General features: G+C 44.9%; 1 protein-coding gene and 1 long non-coding RNA gene across 4 annotated transcripts; both read left to right on the forward strand.

Annotated features, from left to right (window-relative positions):
- Window positions 1–3,328: 3,328 nt before the first annotated feature.
- Window positions 3,329–25,745, forward strand: LOC142054658 (uncharacterized). Of its 2 annotated transcripts, XR_012659638.1 has the most exons (4): window positions 3,329–5,562; window positions 17,820–17,950; window positions 18,879–18,949; window positions 25,543–25,745. It is a non-coding gene; the product is annotated as an uncharacterized LOC142054658 (long non-coding RNA). The 2 variants fall into 2 exon arrangements; XR_012659637.1 differs by lacking the exon at window positions 18,879–18,949.
- Window positions 7,301–12,493, forward strand: MARCKS (myristoylated alanine rich protein kinase C substrate). 2 transcript variants are annotated; one of them, XM_075087474.1, is made up of 3 exons: window positions 7,301–7,698; window positions 7,938–8,110; window positions 9,293–12,493. In XM_075087474.1, the coding sequence occupies exons 2-3, from the start codon at window positions 8,012–8,014 to the stop codon at window positions 10,064–10,066; spliced, it is 873 nt and encodes a 290-aa protein (XP_074943575.1). In that variant the 5' UTR covers window positions 7,301–7,698; window positions 7,938–8,011; the 3' UTR covers window positions 10,067–12,493. The 2 variants fall into 2 exon arrangements, with proteins under 2 accessions (XP_074943575.1, XP_074943574.1); XM_075087473.1 differs by having other exon boundaries at window positions 7,301–8,110.
- Window positions 25,746–27,249: the final 1,504 nt, after the last annotated feature.

The raw sequence follows: 27,249 nt of genomic DNA on the forward strand, positions 1-27,249 counted from the left end.
TGGAGAGACACAGAGGAGGTCTCTACGCATGTGATGTCCGTGGGCATTGACCTACCTTGTGTGTCCTGTCACTAGCAAAGGGACCATGGCATGCAATGCTCTCTTACCCCTAGCGTAAGCTGTGCCGCTGACCTGCCTAGCTGGAAGCATGATAGTTCCGCGGCACACCAGCTTTCTCTGCTCAGTTTGTTCCACTTTGCAAAGAAATTATTATTTGGGGGCTGATAAATGAGATAAAAAGGGATCACAACTGTATATTGTGGTCACTATGCCTGACTGCTAACCCTGGGCTCTGGGTGCCAGTTCTTGCTTGCTCCAACAGCTAGAAACTAGGAAACAGTAGCAATTTCAGTGGAACGAGGACCAGGGGCAAGCTGTCTCCTGCTCCCAGGCAAGCATGCTAAACAATTACACTGCAGAATCATGCTCATTTTTTGGAGCAATTACTGTGCAATTTTCCAAGCCAAAGAGCTACTCTTAATTCATTTGCTGAACAGCTTCAGCAAGAGAAAATGGAAACATTTGTGCTCACATTCCCTCACCCTAGAACTTCATGGGAAAAGCAGGGGGAGGTAAATGAAGGGATTCAAAGTTTTCTTAGGTGGGAATTAAACCTGTGTTTCCATTGAGCTGCTGGATGAAAGGGGACTGCCTCTTAAGCTTTCAAAGGGGCTAAAACACCTCACGGCAGGGAAGAGGTCAGAGCGCTGGCTCCCGAGTGAAGTGATGTGCTTCCCTACAACCAAAAATAAGGAGTCCAAGTCTCTGAGACAGACACAAATGCTTCCTATTTCCCATTTTAGATGCCTTTCTGTGTAGCCAGGGCTTATATGACCACTGATATCAAATCTGTGGCCTATTAGGACACCAGACAGTACAGGTCACACATGTTTCTGCCAAGTTTACTGGGATGCACTACATAGTGTTTATTCCGGTTACCTGAAGCAAGCAGTCTTCCTGAGCTGAGTATAACAGTAATATTTATAATAATAATAACAACAAAAACTTCCACTGGTTTAGCCTTTTCCATCTTGTGGCTACAATGTATTTGTTCAAGAAGCGGGAATCATAACAGACTCAGAGTACCAGCCTCTACCTGCCAGCTGGGCAAATTACAGACTTTGGTACTCGGCTTTCTCCCTGCAGCTGGAGCCCTACAGAGAGCCTAGGCACTTGACGTGGAGGTTGTGAAGTTCACAATCCCGAACTCTGGCTTGATTTAGTCATAAATCAGTTTTAATTCACAACAACTAAATATCAGGAATCCAAGTCTCTGAGACAAGCACAAATGGCTTCCTATTTCCTATTTTAGACGGCTTTCTGTTTAGCTGGGGCCACCAGTTTCATTTCACGCTTTGTGACACTTTTCAGTGTAATTGTGTATGCTTCCACTCTTATTTAAGTTTTCCCCCTACACACCAATCTAGCTGAAATTCACAGAAGCCTGGTTGGCTTGTCCATCGAAAATGTTGTAGCCACATGACACAAAGCGCTCATCATTAAAGCACACGTGGTCTTTCAAAAACACTTGATATCACCTGTCAATGCCATTCTAATGAATACCTGCTTATTAGGCATTTTTTACTCAGATCAGTCCTCCCAGCCCAATTGAAGGAGGACCGTTAAAATGGAAACAAGAAGCTGCAGAAAAGGGGGATTGTGTCAGGCAGCGATGCTGTTGAAGCAAATGTCATTGGAACTGCAGCTTAATTTCATGCTGAATCAGGTTATCACCTGCTTGTCATCGCTGCTACTTGTCTGGCCGTACCACAAGTTACAGAAGCTAAACCAGCAGGAAACTACCCTTCCCCCTTCAAAAAGGGGAGGGAAAAGAAAAAAAAAAAAAACAAAACAAGAGAGACAACAGTTTTCTGCTGGTTTAACTCTCTAAAATGGCTTATCAGGAGGTCAGAGGAAAGCCAGGGCATGCACAATGGAGGGAGTGGAGCTGTAGGGCCAGAGCACAGGGACGAAGGGAGCAAAGGACTGACACCGCGTTCACTTAGCCTGGGTAAAACTGTTGGGGAACTACAGTCAGAACAGTATTTATCCTTAGAACTGATGGATGTAAAATGTTCACGACTCCCTACTGTGGGGTTACTATTTCCGTTTTTTTTGTTCATGCACTGCTTGATGCAATAGAGCCCCAATGCCCTTTCTTTGCTGCTGAAATGCTGTTCTTTAAAGCAGAATCAGCATACAGCAGGGACCAGTCATTTAGTGGTATATTCCCACCTTCCTTGTTAGTTGTTTCTTGATGTGATTGTTCTTAAGGGAGGGGCTTGAGGTTTACTGGAGTGGCTTTGCTTTTGTGTGATCTAAAGAATTTTTGTTTGTTTTGGGTTGGGTTTGTTGTCGGGTTTTCTTATGCCTGATTTTAGTTGTGGATCTTTTTTTTCCTTCCCCAGAAGTAACCAGCCTCATTACTGGCTGCTGGTTATCCAGCTGGTTGACAGATATTTTTCATTAGGTATGAGAAAGACAAACTGTATGAAACTCTTAAAATGTATAAGTTCTGTTAAGTTTTCAGTTTCCCAGCACACTGTACATTCAAACAGTCTGGATCCTATTTAACAAACATTGTTGAATGTATTCAGTTAATAAAAGCTTGGCAAATATTAGTAAAGGGCTTGTAATAGTTGTGAGTGACACAAAGGTTAAAAGCTTTCGATAGCATTGCACCAAACTGGAGTAAAGCTTGAAGAAACTGACTGATGTGTCAATAAGAAATCTCAGCGCTGATTCGGACATCATGAACTACTCATTTTTGGGAAACAGGAAAAGATGCAACTATTCCACAAATCTGAATTTAGTTTTAGAACTTGAAACTTTTAACATTATTCACATCGTATTGCCCTGTTCTCTCATTATCAGAAAGTATATACAGATTAAAACAAGAATGAAATCCCCTCACTGTCCCAGCCTGACAGCTCCTAGGAAAGCAAGGTGTTTCCTTTCCCTTGCACATGTTCACTATTGCTCCATGATGACTGGGACAAGAGAAGAAAGGACTTTGTGGTAGATTGGCATACAGGGAATGTTATCTCTCAGTTTAAATTTTGATTATCATTTTTTGTTTTGCTTGCTGCCCTCCCTGCACAGAGGAAATGTCTCTGTGTACCCCAGGACACAAGGAGGCTTCCCAGCACCTCCTCAGAGCTCAGATAGCCCAGGTGGGAGGCACAACGGGAACATCAGAAAGCACACACTGTTTCAGGATTTCTGTAAACACTGGATTCCAGCTCCCAAAACCGCTCTTAGATTCACCTTCTTTAAAGGCTTGTCTGGACGAGGATAAAGGTGTACTAAAAGAAAAAAAAGTGTCAGTGAAAACCTTTAATTAACATGTTTTCAAATTCTCAGTGTTGACAGGGTGTGTTGCATTTTAGCGCATTTGCCAGCAAACGTGTTAAAATACATTTGTGTCCCATCTACACGTGGCAAGTTAGGACACGTTTTTAAAAGTTTCAAGATTTAACAGGAGTTAAAACATGTTCATGATTGTGCTTTTACCTTAGCCGAGGGTGAGTGTCACTGATGGGTTTTCCTGGGACTCCGGAGTGCAGCTGCCATACCAGCAGGGAGCTGTTATTTAGCTGCTTTCTCCTTTCCCCGAACTGTCAAATGAAAGTAACATTTCATTTACCTGCCTTGCAGGAATGGATGAAAAGGAATGCATATACATTATCGGGGAAAAAAATTAAAAGTTGGGTATTACTGTGATGGGAGGTTGGGCAGTGGTTAACAGGAGTCGGAAGCCAGGCTTTCATAGGGTGGCAAATTGCAGTTTTGGAGGACCTGATGCAAGGTCAGGATTTCCATAGCCACTTAACCCAGAGCATGGCATGGCATCCAGCTCTTGTTCCAAATGCGGCCAAACACTTTGCAGGGGCAACTTTGCCTCAGCTGGTCTTGGTCTGAAATCTAGCAGCCTTTTTTCTAGCCTCCCCACAGAAGGTTAGCGTAAAGTTGGCATAAGCACTATCTACCATGCTTATACCTGGATAGCTTGACAGAAAGATTTGCGTTTATGCCTGATCAAAGTCATAGCTGCAAGGCACAGGCTCAGTAATAATGATCACAAAGTCACAGCCAAGCATCAGCAAGCATCTGAGTCAGCTGTGACGCTGATTTGCTGGGAAGCACTGTACAAACCACTTGATCAGTCCACACCTCAGCCTTCCCCCTTCCCAAATGGAGAGGATTAAAATCATCTCAGGTTAAATGTGCTGAGAAGAATCACATTTTGAAAGTCCTACAAAAATACAACTTCATCCGGAGGGTGCAACACACAATAAGAAATGAGGATATTAACAGTGGCGGGGCCTTTAACCTTTGGTGAAGCTAGGGGAGGCGAATCCTGCCACCACCCTGAGAACAGCTACCCAGCCCTGTTTCTTCGTGTTCAGTTTTGGGCTTCTTGAGCTGTCTCTCAACCATGGCTGTCATCTTCTTAGAAATATCATCACCCGTGCCACATGGGGGGGGGGAACATGATTTTTTGCTGACACAGCTATCGTGGTGAAAGCCCTTACGCAAATACACTTACAATGGTACTGCTTTTTTCAGGCACTACATCTCCAACAGCCTATACGCAAGCACCTCTACACTGGCATGTCCTTGTTCCTGCCAAAGAAATGCTGCAACATCTTTTTCAGTGGAAGGCACTGTAGAAAATTGGTATTTTGATATTCATATCTGATTACTCCTGCTGCAATACACCAATCAGGGATTGTTTTGTTTTGGGGTTTGGTTTTTTTTTTTTTCTTCCCCCTTCCTTTCTTTTTTTCCCCTTGGAAGGAGATGAAAAGATCAGGAACTTGAGTAAAGTGCAACTTCAAGAATGAGGAATCTCCCCTCCAGCGTATCTGCTTGGAGCTTAAAGGTGTGTTATGACAAGGAGCAGTCTGGTAACTGCTGGGCTCAAGAGGTCAGTCAAGGGGTTAAATCTTATATTTGCACCTCATGTCCAAGGGTTTGGGCTAGAAAGCAGAGATAACTGTCCAGGCTGTAGTGCACTGGGACTGACAGAGGGAGTGTACGTATATTCCAGAATTCCTGCTTGTCCAGAGACTCTACAACCAAGCACCTAGAATAACATCAGTCAAGGCTTTTTCTTTTTTTCTTTTAAAGTTGTAAAATATTGAAATGGTTGAAAAACATATCAAAAGCATAACACAAAGCATATGCCGTCAAAAGTCCCACAGTCACTCTGTGAAATTTTCCAGCGACAGTAGTCTGAAATTCAGATGTAGCTACGGTGGAAAGTAAAACTGCGTATGCCAGGCAGGTGAAATTGCATATACCCGTGCAAGGTGGTCGCATGACTTTTCGTGCTGACTGTGAAGTCCTGTCATGGTCTTCCAGCAGGTCTTCTCAGGGGATCTGTTATATCAACCAGTGTAAAAAAACCACCAAAATCACGACCTGCTTAATATCCAGATTAAAAGGAACAGAGAAAACGCTACGCGTGGAGTCCCCGTGGGAAGCGGAGGAGGATCACGAAGACGGAAGCTGTCCGGGCGGCCGTGCCCCACGGTCGCGCCGCCGTCACGCCGCAAGGTGAGCCCACCGCAGCTCCCTCCGTCCCTTCTGCCGCCGGCGCCCTCCGCCGTGCGCCGCTCCCCCGCGCAACGCCGGGGGGGCGGGGGGCGGCGGCCGAGGGGCCGCCGGAGAGCCGCTCCCGCCACCCGGGCGCCCGGGAGCGGCCGCCGCGGCCGCCCCCGACCCCGGCCCCGGCGAGCCCAGCCCAGCCCAGCCCCGCAGCGGCGGGGCCGGCGGTCACAGGTGACGCCGGGGCGGGCAGGGCCGCCCCCAGCCCCGCCAAGGGGCCCCCGCCGCCCCCCCCCCCCGGCCGTCGCCAGGGAAACTGCCCGGCGGCGCGGCCACGCCGGGGGAGCCCCGGGGCGCGGCGGCGGCACCGGCACCCCCTGCCCCCCGCCCCGCCGTGGGCGTTCACCCCGGCAGAGCCAGCGGCCGCCCCCCGCGCCGGCCCCCCGGGAGGGGAGGTGTTGCCGGCGCGGGGTGCGTGGCCGCGGGGCGGGGGGGCGGACAGACGGACAGACGGACACGCAGCCCGCCGGGGAGCGGGAGGCCGCTGCGGCGGGCTCGGCGGGGCGGGCGGCGACGGGCGAGACAAAGGGAGCGGCGGCTCTCCGCGGCGGGGGAGCTGTTCGTGAAAGGCGGGGGGGGGGGGGGAAGGCTCCACCCCCCCAAAAAAAAAACCAACCCCAAATGCCTCGTTTGCCCCCAAGAAACGACGTATTCCGTTGAGCGGCTGAAAATAACCGGCTGCCCTCGCCGGGGCTACCTGCAAGGCGGCGGCGGCCGCACAAAGCCCGGCGGCCCCGGGTGATCCGCGGGGAGCGGAGGGTGGGCGGCCGGGCCGAGCCTCCCCGCGCCGCAGCCCTTCGGTACCGGCATGATTTTAACATCCTTGTTTATAAACAAGAGGCGTTTGGAGGAAATTAGCCGAGTTTGGGCAACGATCGTTCTGACGCTCGTTTCTGCTCCTTAAAAGGGGGTGGTGGTGCCCGCGGGGGGGGGGGGGAGGCGGGAAGGGGGCTCTGAGCCAACCTTTCCCCGCATGGCACGGCGGAGCCCGCTGGCTCCCGCACCCGCCGCCCCCTCCCCCGAGAAAGGAAATCCATCCGATCCGTGATATCTCACCCACCCCACCGCTGCTAAGCGCTCGAGATCACCGTTAATTCGCGTGCATTAGTTTCGGGTTACATCTTATTCGAGGGTTTAAATTCAACGTAAATACACGTTCGGGTCTGGGGTTTGGGAAAGCGCAAATGTTTCCCTGATAACGTCGCTTCTCCCGCTGCTGGGGCGCATGGCGGTGGAATCTTGAAACGGGTCACCGCCTCAGAAAATATTTTAAAAACACAAATCAGGAATAATCAGGGAGCAGAATTTAATTAGAGCCGTAGGCTAATCACAAAATATTTTATTCCAAGCCAATATCGCTATGGGGGAGGGGCCCGTTTCTGCTTCGGCAGCGGCTCCTGCCGCCGCTGCTTTAGCGTTTGCAACATCTGGCCTACAGACCTACTAATTTCGACTCGTGATCTCGTTTGGCGAAACCCGATCTACGTGGTTCAAATACCTTCCAAATTGGGGGCGATTTAACAATCGCGACCAATTAAACCCAGGGAAGAAAAGAAAAAAAAAAGCAAAGGAAAAGAAAAAAAAGGGAAAAAAAAAAAAAGAAGGCAGCAAATCCCCTCCTTCCCTCTCCCCCCGCCCCGGGCTCGCACACGCTATCTGTTGCTCTCTCACGGCGGCAGCGGGTGGGGGCGGGCGGCGGGGCCGGGACGGACTCGCACTCCCACTCCCACTCCCCCTCCACTCGCCCTCGGGCCCCTCGCAGCATTGTCCCCGCCCGCCCGCCCCGCTTTCCCGGGGTGTTTTGTTCGCGGCCCGGCGCGGGGCTCGGCGCGCCCGCCCGCGCCGCGCCGGAGCGGCACATTCATTATCGGCCGGGGGCTGATTTCAAACCGCTGCCATCGCGGCTCCATTGTTCGCCGGGCGGCCAGGCCCCGCCCCCCTTTGTGTGGCGCGGCGGCGATTGGCCGGCGCCGGGCGGAGGGCTGCCGTCACCGCTCGGGAAGCCCATTCATCTGTGCACTTGGGCGTTGGACTCCGCATCTTATTAGCAACCAGGGAGATTTCTCCATTTTCTCCTTGTCTACAGTACGGCTACAAATCTGGGATTTTTTATTACTTCTTTTTACTAAACTTGGGCTCCTTTTTTTTTTTTTTGCTCGACTTTTTCCTCCCTTTTTTTCCCCTCCCTCCTGTGCTGCTGCTTTTTGATCTCTTCAACTTTAAATTTTTTAAAAGGAGTGCATTATAATCGGTTCTGTTCTCTCTTCTCTTTTTTTTTTCCCCTCTGGTGTGTGTGTGTGTTGCTGCTGCTGCTGGTCGCCCAGTATTTATACCAACCCAACGCTCTTTGTTTCCCCTCCTTTTGGATCTGTTGAGTTTCTTTGTTGAATAAGACAGCATGGGTGCCCAGTTCTCCAAGACCGCTGCAAAGGGCGAAGCCTCCGCCGAGAAACCTGGGGAAGGGGTGGCTGCGTCTCCATCCAAGGCGAATGGACAGGTAAAAAAAAAAAAAAAAAATTTAAAAAAATTATTAAACCTACTCCTTTTTTTAATCTAACTTCGACGGACTCTCTTTCGCATCCTGTTTAATTCTTCTTCCTTTGATGCCCCCGTGGTGGCACGTTCAATGGAGAATACGGTCGATCCTTTTATCTTTGCAACTCGAAGCAAAGGAATAATATCTTTATTTTTTTTAACGCGGGCTCGGCTTTGAATGATTTGTTCCTTTATCTTTCCTGCGTCGGGGGGCGGGGGGGCACGTCTTTTTTTTCTTTTTCTTTTTTTTATTTTATTTAAATCCCTCGTGTATTACGCTGAAGTGTCCCAATGGCTCCGTAAACGGAAGGATCTTTACACCGCTTGGCTTTTCTGCCCGCTTAGCCCCCTCCTCCCGCAGCCGCTGGGTGACCGGCGCGGGTCGCCCCCCGCGGTGGCAGGGCACCGGGCGGTAGCGGGGGCCGGAGCCGCCGGGACTGGGGGCCGGGGGCGCGGCGGCGGCGGGCACCCCTCGGGCGGGGGCGCGGGGGGAAGGGGCTGCGCCCCCCGCCCCGGCCGCGGCGCCTCCGCCCGGGGAGGGGTCGGGGGGGGGTTTCGCCGGGACACGGATTTCTGTCACCACCACCCCCCGCGGCACCACGGCTGCCGGGCTGGCCGTGCCCCCGCTGCCCCGCGCGGCGGCGTCGGCGTTGCGGGCGGGCACCCCCCGCCGCCCCCGCAGCTGCCGCCCGCGGCCGGCAGCCGCGCTCCGGGCGCCTCAGAGATGCAAATGCGGTGCGGGGGGGTGGCGGGGGCCGGGCGGAGCGGGGCAGCGGCGGGCGGGTGGGGGGCCCGGGGCCGGCCGAGCTTTGTTAGCCTTCCCCGCCCCGCGCCGCCGCCGCCGCCGCGGCTGGACGGGGCGCGCCGGGGGCGGGGGTGCACGGCGCCCCTGCGTGCGTGGAGCTGCGGCGCCCTCTGGCGGCCGCCGCCCGCCCCGTCCCGCCCCGCCCGCCCGCCGCTGGGGGCGCCCGCCGCGGCCAGGCCCGGCGAGGGGCGGCGGGGGCCCGCGGGGCTGAAACCGCGGGAGCGAGCGAGGAAAGGCGGCTGGGCGGGGAGGACGGCGGCGGCGCCCCCCCTTTCCCCCCCGCCCCGGTGTCCCGCCACCGTCTCGGCGCCGCCGGTAACGTCCGTCGCTGTCTTGCAGGAGAACGGCCACGTGAAGGTGAACGGCGACGCCTCCCCCGCGGCGGCGGAGGCGGGCAAGGAGGAGGTGCAGGCCAACGGCAGCGCGCCCGCCGAGGAGACGGGCAAGGAGGAGGCGGCCTCGTCGGAGCCCGCCTCCGAGAAGGAGGCGGCCGAGGCGGAGAGCACCGAGCCGGCCTCCCCGGCGGAGGGCGAATCCTCCCCCAAGACTGAGGAGGGCGCGACCCCCTCGTCTAGCAGCGAGACCCCGAAAAAAAAAAAGAAGCGCTTTTCCTTCAAGAAGTCCTTTAAGCTCAGCGGCTTCTCCTTCAAGAAGAACAAGAAGGAGGCCGGCGAGGGGGCCGAGAGCGAGGGCGGCGCCGCCGCGGCGGCGGAGGGCGGGAAGGAGGAGGCGGCGGCGGCCCCCGAGGCGGCGGGCAGCGAGGAGGGGAAGGCGGCCGCCGAGGTGCCCTGCGCGGCCGCCGCCGGCAGCGCCGAGGCGGGGAAGGAGGAGGCGGGGGACTCGCAGGAGGCCAAATCGGACGAGGCCGCCCCCGAGAAGGCGGCGGGAGAAGAGGCCCCGGCGGCGGCGGCGGAGGAGCAGCAGCCGCCGCAGCAGCAGCAGCAGCAGGAGGGGAAGGGGAAGGAGAAGGAGGAGGCGGCGGCGGTCGCCGCCACGAGTGAGGCGGGCAGCGGCGAGCAGGAGGCGGCCCCCGCGGAGGAGGCGGCGGCGGCGCGGCAGGAGCCCCCCGCCGAGAGCAGTCCGGAGGGACCCGCCGCCGAGTCGGCGGAGTAAGCGCCGCCGCCGCCCCTCGCCGACGGACTGTTCTTCCCCCCTGTTTGTTTGTTGGAGTGGTGCCAGGTACTGGTCTCGGAGAACTTGTCTACAACCAGGGATTGATTTAAAAGATGTCTCGTTTCTTTTTTTTCTCTCCCCCCGCAGCTCCCATCTCAAATCGTTGTGTGTTGCCGCCATTCCAACGGGCGGAGGGGGGCCTCCCCCCCCCGCCCTCCTCTCCCATCCTCTATATTTTGGTTTTTTGGTTTTGTTTTGTTTTTTTTTTTTTTAGATTTTTTTTCATCAGTATTAATGTTTTGGTTTTTTGGGTTTTTTTGTTTTGGGGGATTTTTTTTTAGTTTGGTTTTTTTTTTTAAAATACTTTGCAACTCTCTTCATATTATAAAACTTTTCCCGATCGGTCTATGGACATGCCCATATATGAAGGAGATGGGTGGGTCAATAAGGGATATCAAATGAAGTGGCAGGGGCCGCAGTGGGGAACCCGGGGTGCGCAGCCCTTGCCGGGAGCGCGCCCCGCCAGAAATGATGTAAGGGGTTAGTCTTTTTTTTAAAAGAAAGTTATTACGATGTATTTTGTGAGGCAGATGTTCTATAAGGTTTACAACACTACAAGTCTTGATTAAGAAGGAAAGGAAAAAGGAAAAAAAAAATAAAAATCAATACCCAGATAAAGAGATCATAGTCTTAGGAATTCATTTAAACCATAGGAACTTTTCACTTATCTCATGTTAGCTGTATCAGTCAGTGATTAAGTAGAAATACAAGTTGTATAGGCTTTATTGTTTATTGCTGGTTTATGACCTTAATAAAGTGTAATTATGTATTACCAGCAGGGTGTTTTTAACTGTGACTATTGTATAAAAAAAAAAAACAAAAAAACAAATCTTGATATCCAGAAGCACATGAAGTTTGCAACTCTTTCCACCCTGCCCATTTTTGTAAAACTGCAGTCATCTTGGACCTTTTAAACACAAATTTTAAACTCAACCAAGCTGTGATAAGTGGAATGGTTACTGTTTATACTGTGGTATGTTTTTGATTACAGCAGACAATGCTTTCTTTTCCAGTTGTCTTTGAAAATAAAGGAAAACTCTTCAGATGCAATGTTTTTTTTTTTTTTTGTGTAGCATCTTGTCTATCATGTTTTTGTAAATACTGGAGAAGCTTTGACCAATTTGACTTAGAGATGGAATGTAACTTTGCTTACAAAAATTGCTATTAAACTCCTGCTTAAGGTGTTCTAATTTTCTGTGAGCACACTAAAAGCGAAAAATAAATGTGAATAAAATGTATAATTTGGTTGTCTTTCTTTTATGGATACTCTGGTAGCTTAAAGGGACTAGCCAGTATTGCCTAAATTTGTATAGAGAAAGTCATGTGTGCAGTTAGCACAAGCTTTGAAAACTACCTTCGTAGATCCTGGACTCTGTAATAACTGTTCATCTTTTAGAGAAATTGGGCAGTGCAGCAGCTAATTTATAGGCTTTTCTGGCTCTAAAAAGAAGACTGGAAGGCAGTGTGAGCATGTACAGTGTACAATTCTCCTGTTGTCCAGGCTCCATCTTGCTTTTAAGACCAGAGGTATCCAGCATGTGAGAGACTTGCGTCTTGAGGAAAACAAGATTTAATTTGAATTGCTTAGGGTGGGGCACTGAAATTTTTACACCGAGTTGCTTAAAAATTAAGCTCTCGAACAGACGTCCTGCTTAACGTCTTGGTATGCTGGTCCTACTTGGGTACCCAGACAATTAGCTTGAAAACTTTAGCCTGGAGGGAGAAAGGGGAGGATTAACACTGCCATTCTGCTCAAAGTAATTAAAAGCAATATTTTCTTTTTTTCCTCAAGTGCTACTCGAAGTACAGGTGAGTTACAAAACAGATTTCAAAATTTGTCTATAAAAATAATCACTTGGTGCTTGCCTTTTAATTGTTAGGCTTTTTGGCTAATTTCCAGCATATTGCTCAGGGCATATTATGCCTTAATAAAACAGTGGGTTCATGCAAGAAAAGCAGCAGTGGTATTTGGAGGGTGGAAATTGATTCAAGAAAGTGTTGCTTCTAAGTTTATAGGAGAAAGTTTAGTGTTACGCTTATTTGCTTCCACCTAAATTTTCAGCAGAAACTCTTTGGAAGCAATTATGATTCATTTTATGAGAAAATGGCACGTTAGCACCTTGTTCCCTAAAGAACAAAGCCTAAACTGAATGAAGTATAGTAGATTTCCTGCTGAATGCGTACTTTTTTTGTTTGGTTTGTTGTTTTTTGTTTTTTTTTTTCTTTTTTTTTTAATTCAGCTGTCTACCATTTTAACTTTGGCTTGTATGTACTCTAGTTGCCCTGGTATTTCTCTATAGCTTTAGAAATGTATTGAAACTATGCTATAATTGCTGAGGGACAAAAATAAATGGATGTAAAACAAGATCCTCCACACCAGTGTCATTCTTGGAGTACATGTGTTTGAAGTCTAGTGCATAACTGCTTTGCTAAGGGGTTTTTATAACATGGCTGTAAAAACCTGTTCTGAGACGCATGATGTCTTGGCCATAGAGTCAATGTCTCTTTTTAATAAATATATATATATTTAAATCCAAGGATTCTTAAAGAGAAGTCTGAATTTCTTTTTTTTCTTTGTCAAACTGCATGTGTACATATGAAGAAAAGACTCACTAGTAAAGTTCTTTTTCAGATTTTCCCCAACCTGCTCACCTCAAACTTCTATGTTCTTTTCTCACTCAGCTGGTGGCATTTTCTGAAGCACTTCTAGTTCCTTGGGGTGCAGAAGCGCTCCTGGCCTGGGGCTGCGTTGTTCCATGGCTTTTGGCTTGACTTGAAATCTCTTTCCAAGTCTTAACACTAGCAGAGTTTCTATGATACCGGTTTTCCACTGTGCAGTTTAAGAAGGCGGGAATCAGAAGGGGGTTCGAATAGTGGAAATGGAGGAGCTTTGAGCTGCTTCTTCCTGCCAAAGAACTGTGCGAGAGCATCCTTCCTCCCTCGGTCCCCGAGGGACTGAGCGGTCACTCCCGTGCAATTGTAGAATATCTTCATCTATGTACAAGGGAAATGAAGGGGCTAGGCGTTAGTGACTGGTCAATCTTGCTAAGAAAGCTTTTTGCCTTATTGCATTGGTTGCTGTTATGTCTCAGTGAAAGTAGTAATCATAATAAGTATTGTAATTTCAACAAATTCTCTCAAAATATGAATGCATGTGACTTTAAAATGTGTGATTTCAAGTTGATTTTCTTATGGGTTGCTGTAGTTCGTTTTAAGCAGAATGTCCTTATTGCTGTGAACAAGGTAACTTCCATTGTGCTGAAACAATACCGTATTTTTAGGTAAAACTTACACTGGAATCTAGTTTTGCCTGGCAAGGGCTCTAGACATTTACTTCTTTTATGTTTATTTGCTTAGACCGAGGCAACAGTCTCCCTTGTTCAAGGTCAAAACCTGGTTGTACAAAAGTCCATTCAAATTTCATGCCTATCTTGGTAATGTCTAAACTTAATTTCAGACTCTCTGAATCACAATGTCTGACCTCAAGTACTCGAGTTCCATATCTGGTCCTGATAGTTATGAATGTGAAATTGTAGAGACTTTGCCTTCAGGTAAGGAAGCCAGGCAAAAAAAGGGAAAGGCAAGCTGGGTGAGGGAAATGGAGCCTAGGCTTTGGATTCTGCTGGAGTGTGTTCACCTTCCCGCTTGTGTACACAACCACTGTATACAAATCAAGTGTCCAAGCTTCTGATGTACCTAAAAACTCCTGTTGGCTGTATCTGATTCAAATGGTGCATATACGAGTATTTCACTCCTTTATTATGAGGGAGGATGTTGTCTGTGTTTTAAGAATGTTTTTTCGTTATCTAATACTGTTTGAAATGGCTAACTCTTGTACTTCACTTGAAGATGATTAGATAAAGGTCAAAGGTTTTAATCTGCTTTGATGTTTGGGGTTTTCTAAGTCATGAGTCCTTTATTTATTACTTTTTTTAAAAAACCTAGAACACGATCTAGTCTGAAGCTGTAATACCGGTTAATGGTCTCCTGCAAAATCAGCCCCATCAATTCTGTCTTCACACTATTTGTGTAGTAAAAGAGTAGTAAAAGGTCATTGTTGGTGATACCCGCCTCATTTCGGTGTTCGTTTGTTAGGTCTTAAGAGACTGAGGTAAAATGTGTTTTCCATAATGATGCAGCTTAGTTGAAAGCATCCTGTTTCTAGGTTATGGCAAATTTTTCTACCCAGCTTAGGTCACTGGGGTAGAATGAAGCAGGTACTTTCCTTCCTGAAGTATGCAGCAAGTGAAAGTAGCGTATTGTGTTTATAACATACTGTAGACAGTGAGGTTAATTTGTCCTCTTTACAATTCCAGGGACCTCAGCTAATTGACAATGAATGGGAACTATTGCGATTGCAACCGAGTCCAGCAGGGCAGAGGCGAGCAGGCCAGGCAGCCTCCTGTTACTTGAATAAAGGAATGTGAGAGGTGGTGCTACAGCGAAGTACAGCGCTACTGAAAGTCTCTGTATTGGCTTGCCCTGGGGAGAGCCGGTGTGCTGGTGAGCTTTTAAGGCCTGTTGCTTGCTTGAGGATTTAGAAAGGGAAGCTGTAGCGGTGTGTTTCATGATGGGTTTACTGAGACAACTGTTGAGATCGCTCTGAAGTGGGAACATTGCCTGTTGGGAAGACCCAAGGAGGATCAGCAATCGGATCAAAATGATGATTACGGCTAAACAGATGAGTGACCAAAGTGTTGCCCTGTGAATAAGGTAGACAGTTAGGAATGTGTAAATTCGTGCTATGTTATTGAGTACGCTTTCTATACAAAAGAAAGAGACTTGGCTTCAGAATGCCCCTATTTTAGTGGGCATAATATAGATATAGATATTGTTACCTAATAGAGGCGACATAAAACTTCAGTTATTGCTTTCAGAATGTTTTGAAATCTTGAGGAGGGTTAGAAGTGTCATTTATACATCTTTACCCTCAGTCTTTGTTACAGGATGACATGTTTGTCCAGAACACAACTACCAAGATAAGAGATGAAACAGGACATTAATACCTGCTTAGAAAGACCCAAACAAGATAGCTTGGAATATTAGTTCTCAAAGCTATGATGAACTCAGATAAAGTGTCAAAGGCATTAGTCAGTGAAAAGGGGTGTTTCTTTTTATTTTGGGATTTTGGGGGTTTTTTGGTACCTAACACAATTCTGATTTCAGAACAGCAATACGGAGGAGTGTTGCTGGTAGTGTACGAGTTGTTATCACCAAGTAGGTAAATGTTCCAGGACTTGGGATTCTTAGGTTAATTCTTGTGGTTGTGTATGGGATAACCTGCACTAGACAAGCACTGGAGAGGAATTGTTTTGAGCCAAGCAACACTTACCTTCTGAGGTCCTTTCCAGCACCACAGCTGATACCGTTGGTAATACAGTATTTGATAGTTGCTCTTAGAGGAGACCACAGTGACCAGAAATTTATTTTTAGTCCAAACTAGACTCTGTCTCCTAAAATTCACAGCTTAGCTTCCAAAAAAGAGAGAGAAATTAAAATACCTATGAATCTGTTGGATAGGGAAATCATACTTACGGAGTAGCTGTAATAGGTGCAAGAAGTGACTTGCTAACCTATACTGGAGTAGTTATCTCTCTGAAACTTGGTATGTAGACGCACCTGAATATTTTAAATTAATTTGATAACACAAAAACCATGCTTACAAGGGTGACGTACAGTTCAAAGGAAACAAAACCCATTGTGGAGCTGTTGCTAATAGGCTCCTCACTGGAAAAGAAACATTCCGGACCAGTTAGTGAAGACCTGCATAGGCAGGGCCTTTACAAAAGGAAAGTGAGAGGAGAAAAAAAACCACCAAATGTTAGAACTAAAGGAAGTAATGGCTTTTTTCTAGCCCTCTGGAGCAAGGCTGTCATAGGTTTAAAGTACCCCACCTTCTGTCTTTAAGAAATATAATTCAGTTACGCAAGACACTGTCTTCACTGGCGTCCAAAGACAAGCCCCTTTGGAAAACCACCGAGGAAACCAAATCCAAAACTGATGAAGGTAATGTTTTTCAGGAATGAATCATTAGGCCAGTCACAAGCCTTACGTTGCAGTTCAGGATCCTGTTAAAGCAAGTTTACCAGATACAGTACCTCTGAAGAGACTGGGCAGCAAATATTTTCCATCTCAGTAATCAATCAAAATGGCTGAAATAATGGACTGATACTCAGAATACGTGAAGGAACATGAGGGTTTTTTGCCTTGTCATTCTGTTTTTGCATATCTTAAGTACGTCTTTGGTTTCTAATAAATATCCAAGAAGAAAACTTAAACCAGTGGAGAGAGAATCATTCCAAAATTTCTCTGAATCTGTTTCCCTGGATGTTTTTACATAGATTTATTTGAATTCTGGTTTAATACTTGATTCTGGTGTTTAACACCTAACTTTACGCGTTAGTGCTCACATGGAGAAACAACGTCATAGGTATACTGAATTAGATAAGGAATTTTGTGAAGGTCTAGCCTTATTCTTCTGTCACTGAGATCCGTGAGAGGAAAGTTATCCAATACAAAACGCTTCTAAGATACTTCTATAAATGCTGCTAATGATAAGAGAAACACATTTGATTCTTCCAGGCAGCATCCACTTGCTTTCTGCCTGAAATGGAGCGTGTGCAGTAAAAGAGCAAGAAAGTGTGTTAAGAGACTGAAGACACACAGGACTACAATGGCAGAACGGACAGGAGCACTTTCACATGTTGCTGCCATAAATGACAAAAACTTGAACACTTGCTGGAAACTTGCCCTCATCATTACATATGCAAGAGTTTACACCCTGGAGGTTCATCAGGCCTAGCTTTTCCCCTGCCACCACCACATGGAGTCTGTCTAATACTCGACAAGCCTATACATTGAAGTGATGATGCAGAAATGTATTTAAAAGCTCATGTGGATAAATCAGCAGAAAAGTTTGCTATTTTCAGTGTAAAAATTATAATTGTTGTGATTGTTGACATCCACTGAATGCTGTGCTATCTGGTAAATTTTTTGTCTTTGTGTTGCCTACATGGAAAGATGTAATTTCAAAATCACGGGGCTTCTGATGTTGCTACAAATTGGGCCAAAGGGGAGAAAGAAGGGGAAAATAGCTTTCCAGGGATGTTAGAATAGCACCATCAACTTTAATAAACAGAGGAGAGAGATTCAAAGCCAACTGTTCTCTATTTAAATCCCAGTGCAAATCTAATCTAATCTAATCTAATCTAATCTAATCTGAAGAGGCTTTAGGGCTTTGACTTGCATCTTGTTGTTGTTATTGCGTACATGTTATGATAGTCATTAGTTTAATAATCTGTGGATATACAGAACTAGAAACAAAATAGTGCTTCTGAAGCTTCTCTTCTCCTAAATGCTTCATGGTAGACATACCAGGTGTAACTGCAAGAAGCAATCCTGGAAGCATTCTGCATGGCTCTGTCATGTAGGGACGCAGAAGATGGTGGTGCTAAGTTTTTCCTGAGGATTTTAGGAGAAATAATACACTCTTTATCTTTTGTGACAAAGATAAAGTGAGGAACATGCATAGTGTAACTCTTCAGGAAAGCCACACAAGTTCAAATGACACTGTAAAAGGGAGCTGAACGCCAGATGTTCCCAGTAGCATTTGAGTGAAGCAACATACATGTAAGACATGCACCATTTGCAAGTGAAACTGGACATTTTAAAATTTCCCATGATCTCACTGCAGGCTTCCGTTCATATAAATCTGCTGCACTGAAGGCAATCGAATAGCAGATGACAGTGGTGTGGCCAGCTGGGAAGGAATCCCGAAGGAGGAGCACAGCCGGGGACAGCTTCTGAACGGCAGTGCAAACAAAGGTTCGTTCCGTAAGAAGTACTATGAGGAAATATTTATATTGTGATACAAGCTCAAAAGGCCCAGATTAACTACAAGCCTTGCTTGTGCTGGGCACTGTGTAAACATATACAAGAGACAGTCTCTGCTCTGAAAAATCTTCCAGGCTAAATGCAGAAAGGTTAGGCTGTTTCACTTCCTACCATTGTTAAAATCACATTTCTATTTGTCTTGGTCAAGATTGTGATGGGGGGAGGGAATTAATTACCAACTTCCTTTTTTTTTTTTTTTTTTTTAAGATCTGTGTTATTTGCAAGTTGTTTTTTTTTTTTTTACTTCATGCTCTGTGCCTTCATAAAACCTGAACTGTGATACTGAGACTTGCCATCCATATACTAGTGGCCAGGGCATTTTCACCACCATACGTAGTGACTGGCATTTTAAGCAATAAAAAGGATTAAATTAGAAGTGGCTCTTGAAAAGATCACGAACCCCCAAAACCTTAAAATGTAGCTAGAACCGGTTTATCGATAGCTCTCTAGTGACACTTTGAGGCTATTTTCATGTACTGAAACTAAAATACGTTTCACTCGTTCGGGCAGCTGTTTTGTGCACTGGCAGCAATTCCCACCCTGGGAGTAGTGTGGCTTTTTGGGAAGGAGGGAAGGGAGGTGCCTAGTTTAGGAAGAAAATTTGCATGTAGATATATGATTTTTCTTTTGGGGCTGTTCATTCTTTATCAAAATACATCCTCACCTTTATTAAATATTGGCATACTGAAGTACAGAAATGAAGATTCTTCATGGATTCTCTTTTCTCTTAAGAAAGTGCCTTAACACGCTGAATTTCCCAGTCACTATTTGTGAATCCTAAAAGTATTAATAAGAACTTTGTGCAGTCCAAATTGCGTTTTAAAACTACAGCTATCAGAAGACAATGTATGTATTCCAGCTGACTTACTGGAGAAAAACAAGAAAGTGGAACTACCGGGAAATTGATTCAGACCCATCACCTGAAATGCCGTGAGTCCTCATGAACCAGCAGCCCGATGAGATGCATGTGTATATTGTGCATTAAATAGAAGAAAAAGCACATTAGAGATTTTTATTATTTATTTTCACATGGCATTGAAAGAAAATGGCCTCACTGGTTTGTTAAATTGATTGTATTCACTACCATTTCTAGCACGCTGTGCCAAACTTATCAGAGTCCCTTACCCGCAAATCACAAGTTTAAAAACTTCTCCAACTTCTCCTCTAACGTAGACAGGAATGGTAGCGCAGGGATTGCCTGATGACATTTTCACCATCATGTTGCATAAATCAGCTAAAGTGGTAAAAATGCTTGTGGTTTGGCTATATTTATAGTCTCTGTATTGCTAGCAGCATGGGAGAGCTATGGGAGGGAATTTCCCTAAAATTGTTATAGCCAATGTAACCACTGACACATCTAGCACTTGTTGCTACCAAGAGTGTTAAACTTGGAAAACCCTATCTACAACATGCCAAGAGGAGGAAAGAATAAGTTAATTTTAAAAAGTAATAGTCAAAGGATTTCACACAGCATTAGGAAATTAGCTGAACAATTTCTGAGCCATTAGTGAGAGATTTTGACAACAAAAAGAAATAGGGTAGTCTGGAGAACTGGAGAAAGGGAAATACAATACTGATTTTAGGTAGGGTTTCACAAAAGAGCTGGGGAAAAAGAGGAGTGAGAAGTGGTTGGGGAGTTAAAAAAAAAAAAGAAGAAAAGGGAGGGACTGGCAGAGAGCAAAGAGACATGGGTCTTACGTGGAGCAACAACACTATGAAGCAAAGACTAGGGAAATTACAGACAAAGCAGCCAACTAAGATAACTGAAAATACAATAAAGCAAAAACATTTATAGGGGAACAAAATAGTAAGAAATAGTCAAGATCAGCTTCACAAGAATAAAACATGTCAAGTCAATGTAATTTTTCTCTTCTGACAGTATATCCAGCTTAGTAGTTCAGCTGTCATGGATCTTGACTTCGCTAATGTTTCCAATGCTGTCCTGTTCAACATTCTCATGAGCACAGCCAGGGAAATAAGGACTAGGAAAACAAGTACTGAGCAAAATCGGCTGAAAAAAATAACTTTGAGGTGTAACAGTAAATGGTTTGCTGCTATACTGGGAGGACTGGAAGTGCACCTAAAAGGGAACTCAGAATACTATTGGACTTCACAAGGTAATAACTGGAGACATGATCCAAAGATCAAGCAGAAGTTCAGCAAAGGACTGTGCTTCAGGAATGAGGAGGAATCCAATTCAGAAACAGAGAACAGGGACTATCCAGGCAACAAGAAAGGAGCCTGGGGTCGGGCTGGCTCACAGGAAGTATCAGTCAAGCATTAGTCCTCTGCCAAGTGCAGGGGCAAGGGCTCAACAGGATCGTTCTGAGCATCTTCTAAGAAAGGTGCACTTTAAGAACAAGCTTAGGCAATATGGAAGTTGCACAGGGAAGCAACGCACAGGCTTTACAGAGGAAAAGAAAATGGGTTTGTGTATACTTCAGGTAAGGAGAGGTTTGGAGGGCTAGGAGTTTAGTTTGGTTTTTCAGCATGTGAAAGGTTATAATAAAGAGAAATCAGTTGTTCTCTGTGTCAGCTGGAGGCAGGACGAAAAATAATTAGTATAGTTTGTAAGAAAGAGGATATTGCTTAAGTTTTAGGAAAGGATTTCTAACTACAAGCATAATTCAATGGTCTAACAGATTACACAACAGGAAAGTTGTGGAAAACCTTCTTTCCTGTGGAGGTTTGAGGTTAGAACGGATAATCTGAAAGGGAGAGTCTGTATCATGCCTTAATGCCAGTGGTGGTCAAAAGCATAGCTTAAGATCCCTTCGCTACCTATATATCTTTGCTTTGGAATTTTAATTCAATGTAGTGATTTCCAAAAGGTCTCGAGAGATGAGGGAAACTTTGTCTTGTGTTTCAGTAAAAGTTAAGCTGGTGTACAGGAAAGGGAGGGTACAATAACAGTTGTCCAGAATTTACCTCATGAGATACATATGTATAAACATCCAACTAAATAAAAATACACATGCACTAACAGAGCCACATATTATTCTTAATGTGGTTATCAGTAAGGTCTTTAAGCAGAAACAGATTTTGGAAATAAATCAATTGATTTTAACATTTACTTTATAAAATAATAGTGTAGTATTCAATTACATGTTAACTATTCAGTCTAAAGGGTGGACTGTATTGAGTTAGGTATTTTACACTCACAGCAAAAAAATAGGATCCCCATTAAAATCTATAGCCTGTATAGAAAAACAGTTGCAAACAAAACAGCACTGAAGTACTGCCACTCTGGTTTCATGAGGAGGAACTGTTTTACCAGTAAGAGTGTCCCAGTCATTTAGCATTTGGCATTAAACCACTTAAGTGTGGTATAAAGGTATAAAGACCATCTGCTAAATGTAGCAATTTACATATCTAAAAGTATATCTATCTATTATAATCTATGATAAACCTGCAGCAAATGTGTTACCTAAATACTTTGTAGAGTGCAACTGTACATAATGGCAAACACATCTGTAACATGCTGACCAGCAGCAGAGATCAATCAGACAAGAAAATTTTTCGGCAAAGAGAGAGGTGCTCATCATCCTTCACTGAGTTCTCCCTTCTGCACTGATCTTCAGCTGCTAAAACCAGATCCACCTTTTCGTAATCTATAACCTCTTTTATATATATATATATATATACACACACACACACTGTAGTGCAGTGTGTGTGTATGTATACATATGCATATACATATATATAAAGAGAAATTCTATAAGCAACAGCCGTGAAGATCATGTCTACCTCACTGTACTGACCACGTTTGAACAGGCTGCAGGTTTCAGGGAACGTTGCGTTAGGTGCTCCATCGCCTATGTGAAATATGTAATTTCACTCATTACATATTATGTCTAGCCAGGACACACGCTACTCCATTTGATATTTTCTCCTAATGTATATGTTTTAACACTCTTCTATGAATATAACCAGTCTTATTTCGAGGGAAATTCAGCCATCTGCTTCCGTGCATGTCATCTTATTAACCACCCAAGTGCCAACGGGGGTGTGGTGGATTTCAGTCACTCCATGAGCTGTTATCACCATGGTCTGATCAAGGTGGAGACTGAGATTCCCTGATCTCAGACTTTTGTCAGTCTGATCACTTCAGAAAAAAACATTTTTTTCCCTTTTCCTTCTTTTTAAAGTATCAAAATTTCTCATTTATCCACTAAAACAACATGCAGGACTGTGACTTTCAGATATCTGTTATGAGCCCGGTTCCCTCTTCAAACAAGGAAAGGCAAACAAAGTACAAAGCCAAGGTTAAGAAACTCTCAGAAATAAAGTTATGCATAAAACTTAACTTGGCTTCTTTTAACAAACACAGTTTTCATGGAAACTTTAATAATGTTCATCCTAAACACGGATTTTTTGTAATGTGCCTCCCTCAGCTGTCACATGGGTTTCAGTAGTACCTACCCCTCGTATGCCTGTAACCATCTGAGACATGGTTATTTATGCAGTAGATCAACAAATAAAACAGTAATGCAGTGTTCCTCAAAACAGAACAGAATGAGGTCGACATCTCTTTCATCTTACATCCCTATAATTCAGGTAGCAAAGCAGGAATGAAGAACAGAAAGGACTTGTATGCTCAAGGCACTGAACTGGAGTCACAGGGAAATGTGCTCTGCCGCTGTCTCTGCCCCTGGTTTGCCACACAACCTCGGCAAATGATTAGTCCAATATTTTAGAAGTATTTTGTGTGTTATTTTTTTCAGATTGTCTGAATATTTACCAGTCTAACTTAACAAAATGGGAACAGTCTGTCCTTTGGTATTTAAGGTTTTCTACAGGAGAATGAGGAATGCAAAGTAGTGGACCATTTAGACGTTTTGGTTTTAATTGCTCTGCACTGTAGTTCTCCCTGTATAAGGGGGAGTAGCATAACTCCTTGACTTCACACATGGATATGATGCCTAGGCTCCCTTTGTAATGTCTGGAGAAAGTTAGCTACCTGGGAAAAACATTTCCAATGGCCTGCTCCCAGCTGCCCTGTTTAGCCAGTGGGGAGCACAGTAAGGAGGGGGAAGGAAGGATGTGGGAGACTTTCCGCATATGTTTTTATGTACCAATTTTTACAATAGCTGAGAGTTAGAGTGCTCTTGGAAACTGTTGGCAAGCTTACCTGCCTGGCTGAAGAGATTTGAATACCCATCTCACAGAGAAGTCCTCCCCCCCCACCCCCAATGTATTCACTCTTGCAGGAAAGAAAGAATAGGAAAGGGAGAGTTTAATATCTCTCTCGTTGAGACCATCCCATTGGGCTCCAAATTATTAGATACTTGGTGGACCAGAGAATGAGCTTCCTTAAGTCTTACTTTTTTCCTGGATTTAGGTACTTGAGTTTAAAGGCGATTTTTTTTTCTAAACACAGGCTTTCGTCAAAGAGGGTTGTAAGCTTTAGAAAAATATAAAGAGGTGTGAAATCCTAGCACTGTTGTAGCAATCTCAGCCTTTGTGATTTTCTGACTTTTAAGTGGGTATTTGTCAACTTTTCTATTTATCCTAGTTTTCGTACTTTATTTCTCTGTTTTAGATAAAAAGGGCAAGAAACAGTCTGACTGTACACAGGCAAAATTATGTCAGTAAGGTCATCGGGTCTGATGCTTAAACTGGTATGAACTGGGAAAGAGAACTGACAGTAAACTCTAAAACTTTTTGTCCCTCATATACTGAAGTAATGGCTTCCACTCTGGCTTTTTCAAGTCAATTGGCCTTAACAGCTGGGGTTCTTGACAAATGTATCCATAACAGAGATGTCATTAAAGATATTCTTAGTAAATGAGTCCCTGGCAAACTCATTTTAAACAAGAGTTTAAAACTAAATTAAGAAAAAGGGAGAGGGGGAAAAATGAAAGAGGTCTACATAGTATGCAGAGAAATGACAAGTTGATTTAAAACTACTTAACCAATTTTCTTCCACCCGAGAGAGTGTTTTCTTGAAGAGGCTACATCATAAGCCAACATAAAGATTTTTGGCTTGCCATTTTTGACTTAAACAGATGCAGAAGATTTTGATAACAACATATGGAAGATATTTTTTTTTCACATTCATTTAGCTGAAACTGTTTTGTTCAAACTTTTCTGAGTAAAACCAAATATGGAAATCCTCATCCCAGAGGAATGTAAGAAATTAATGAGAGGTGCTAAGTTGAAGCTAAAATGAAAGTTGGCACTGAACTCTACCTAAACAGTCATCAGGATGGATTTTTGATAGAGCTGCAGCCACCTTGGGTACTTTGTTAAGAAAAAAAAGGGCAGCCTCACCAAGCTCCTTACTAGAATTTTAGTTGTTCCAGCAGGCCTTTAAAGAAATACCATTTTTACTATATATACACATATATATAAAACTCCATGTGTCTTGCAGGAGATGAGTATTGGCACAGAGCACAAATGAACATCAGCTGCAACTTTGAAAACCAGTATTAAGCATGGCTGCAAATGTTTTGGTGAACAATGGAACTAGTAATTGTAAATGGTGACTGTCAGAATAAGAATTGGTAAAGGCATCCCCACCACCACGTTATATAAGTCATGGCCTTATATAACGCTACAATCTCTTCACCATTTGTACCCAATAAAAGCTTTTTTAATAAATATGGTCCGTACAGTGTATCGCTGGGTTGCAGGTTTTACCAAATGAGTTACACAATCCACAGCGAGAGCACAGCTATGCCTGTGCGAAGCAAATTTTTGCAGTGTAAGTAACTCTCCTCTGTATGGAAGAATGTGAGATGGGGATGCACTCTTTCATCAGTCCAAATGCGCTCAGACAGGGGCAAATGGGGAAGCAAGCACCTGGGGTCTTGCACCCTAAGGAGGTGGCCATCACCGCTCACACGGTGTAACTGCGAGGACAACACTGTAGGCAGCGCCTGCGAAATGTTCCCCCAGCCCATGGGGGCGATCGCTAGCAGACAGGCATGGATGCGGTGGCACCCACACCGGCACCAATATGTCCTGCAGGAGCAGCGTTGGTGGCTGGAAAAGGCGAGGCTCCAGCTGCCCTGGCTCGCTCTTCTGGCCACTGCCTGCCCTGGCCATGAGTTACAGCACAAGCTTCCCCCAGCTGCAGACCAGACCATGCAGCCCTGGGTGGTGGCTGCGCTTGGACTCTGCTCAGAAAAGCCTCCTTGGGGATGCTGAGTGCTGCCAGCAGTGTAATGCAGCCTGGCTCCTTGCAGTTGGGGAGCAAAGTTAGCTGGCTTTTGGCCACCTCTTTCACAGGAGCCCAGCAGGGGACTAAGGGTTCCCTCTGCAGAAACATAATTCTCTGTCTTGCTTGTAATTTGATCTATAGCTGTGAAGAGTGAACGCTGCCTGTTCTTACCATAATGCATAAAATAGCGCATATAAGGACATCCCTTGTTAAGGAACACCCATTGGTTAACTATATTAAAGAATGGAATGGATTATGATATTTATACAGAGAGCATTGCACTAAATCCCTAGCATAAAAATATTTTGTGTGCAGGCCTCAACTGCTAATTGATTTTATCTTGCTGTGCTTTATTCAGCTTTTGCTATGACGGTCTGACAGCAAGACTTCAGTTTTGTCCCCTGTTGAAAACTGAATTCTGCCTGCTTGCTTCACGGGGACCATCTAACTGACTTCAGTGCCAGTATACGGAGCCCGTGCGTGCAACAGCAGCAAAAGCTAATTCTCATGTACAGCACTGTGCTGTGGTAAATGCTGACTTAAATACAACTAATGATATAATTAATGGCCAGACTGGTTGCTTTTCATTATCTTGTTCAGCTAAGCAAACACATTTCAAAGCTCCAAAGGAGCCAGTCAACGTCCAGAAAAGTTGATTTATCGGTAACAGGCAGCCAAAGCTGTTCTGCATCCCTTTCAAAGAAATAATCCTTTCCAAAACTAAATAAGTATATGAACTACTTCCTGAAATAAATGCATCGGTGCAATGAAAAACATGAGTCATAAGATGGTTTCTACTGCTTTTTCTCCTTTACCCCTTCAGGTTTTCTATGTTGTCAGTAATTTTAAGTCTTAAAAAAAAAGTAATCAGATTAGAGATGATCCAGAAAACTTCATTAAAGCTTCTAATTTTTGCCAAACTGACCATACAAATTATCTAGTATGGAAGTGAAACAGCTACAATGGAAATGTCACATCAGGCTATTGTACAAATTAGAAAGCATCATCAGAAACCGATTTTCATTCCTTTTTAACTAAAAGACTTGTTTATTCTCCAAAATTTATGTTCTCCTGTTTAAAAACTCAGTGAAGCACCTTTTGCAATTAGTTATATGTATTCAAACCAAACGGCAAAGGCATCTGTAAGAACAGCTTTACCCTATGGTATGTCAGCCTTTTACATGGGAAAAGCTGGCTCTGTCTCCATGAGATGTTTCCACTTTGCTTTTCAAGAACCACAAAACACCATCAGTTTGAACAATAAAGCACTTCTGACATATTTCAAATGGGGAAACCATTAAATTGAAATTCTCAAAATCACAGGTCATTTTTTGAAGTGTAGATCATTAAGTTTAATTGTCCCGTACAGAAACTGGGCCAATCAATCTCTTAAGATTTTTAAAAAAGATCCATCTGCTAAGCCTGAGGAAGATATAACTATTCACATTATATTTTTTTATTGTACAGTAGTAAAATATACTGTGTAGTATTTTAGACAACTGGATTAAATAGAACCCTCTTTGACCATTTTTTAAATAGAGACACTGTCGTTTTCTTAGCGTTACATAATAATTTAGGCAATGTAGAATTGAGTTATTATAAAACTTTTCTGGATCATAAGACCTGTAATAATTATCCTTCTCAGGAACAGTATTTTATTTTATAAGTGTTTTAGAACCGACGCGTGCAGCACAACAAAAGGCATCTGTGTGAGGTTTTGAAGATGCTGTGAATGGAAGAGCTACGGTCAGCGAACTGTCAGGTTAGCAATCCTGTGAGCATAATGCTAGTCTCCCCCTCATGGTGGGGTCTGCCCAGCTGTTCCGCGGATTGCTGTGCCAGCAAGGGTGTCACATCTCCGTGAAGGAGCTTTTCTCACTTATTCATAGGGCATCTTAGACTGCCACAAGCAAGACCCTGCTGCACGGATTTTGGGTCATCCCAGGCAAAACATGTATCTCGCAGCTCATTACAGCACCCTTTAGGAAGGCTCTGCCCCTTTGCATCTGCTGTATGCCATCAGTCCTATGCACAACTCCATGACCTACTTTCCAGCCTATGCTGA

Source organism: Phalacrocorax aristotelis, chromosome 3, assembly GCF_949628215.1.
Source record: "Phalacrocorax aristotelis chromosome 3, bGulAri2.1, whole genome shotgun sequence".
In the NCBI taxonomy this organism is placed as follows: Eukaryota; Metazoa; Chordata; class Aves; order Suliformes; family Phalacrocoracidae; genus Phalacrocorax; species Phalacrocorax aristotelis.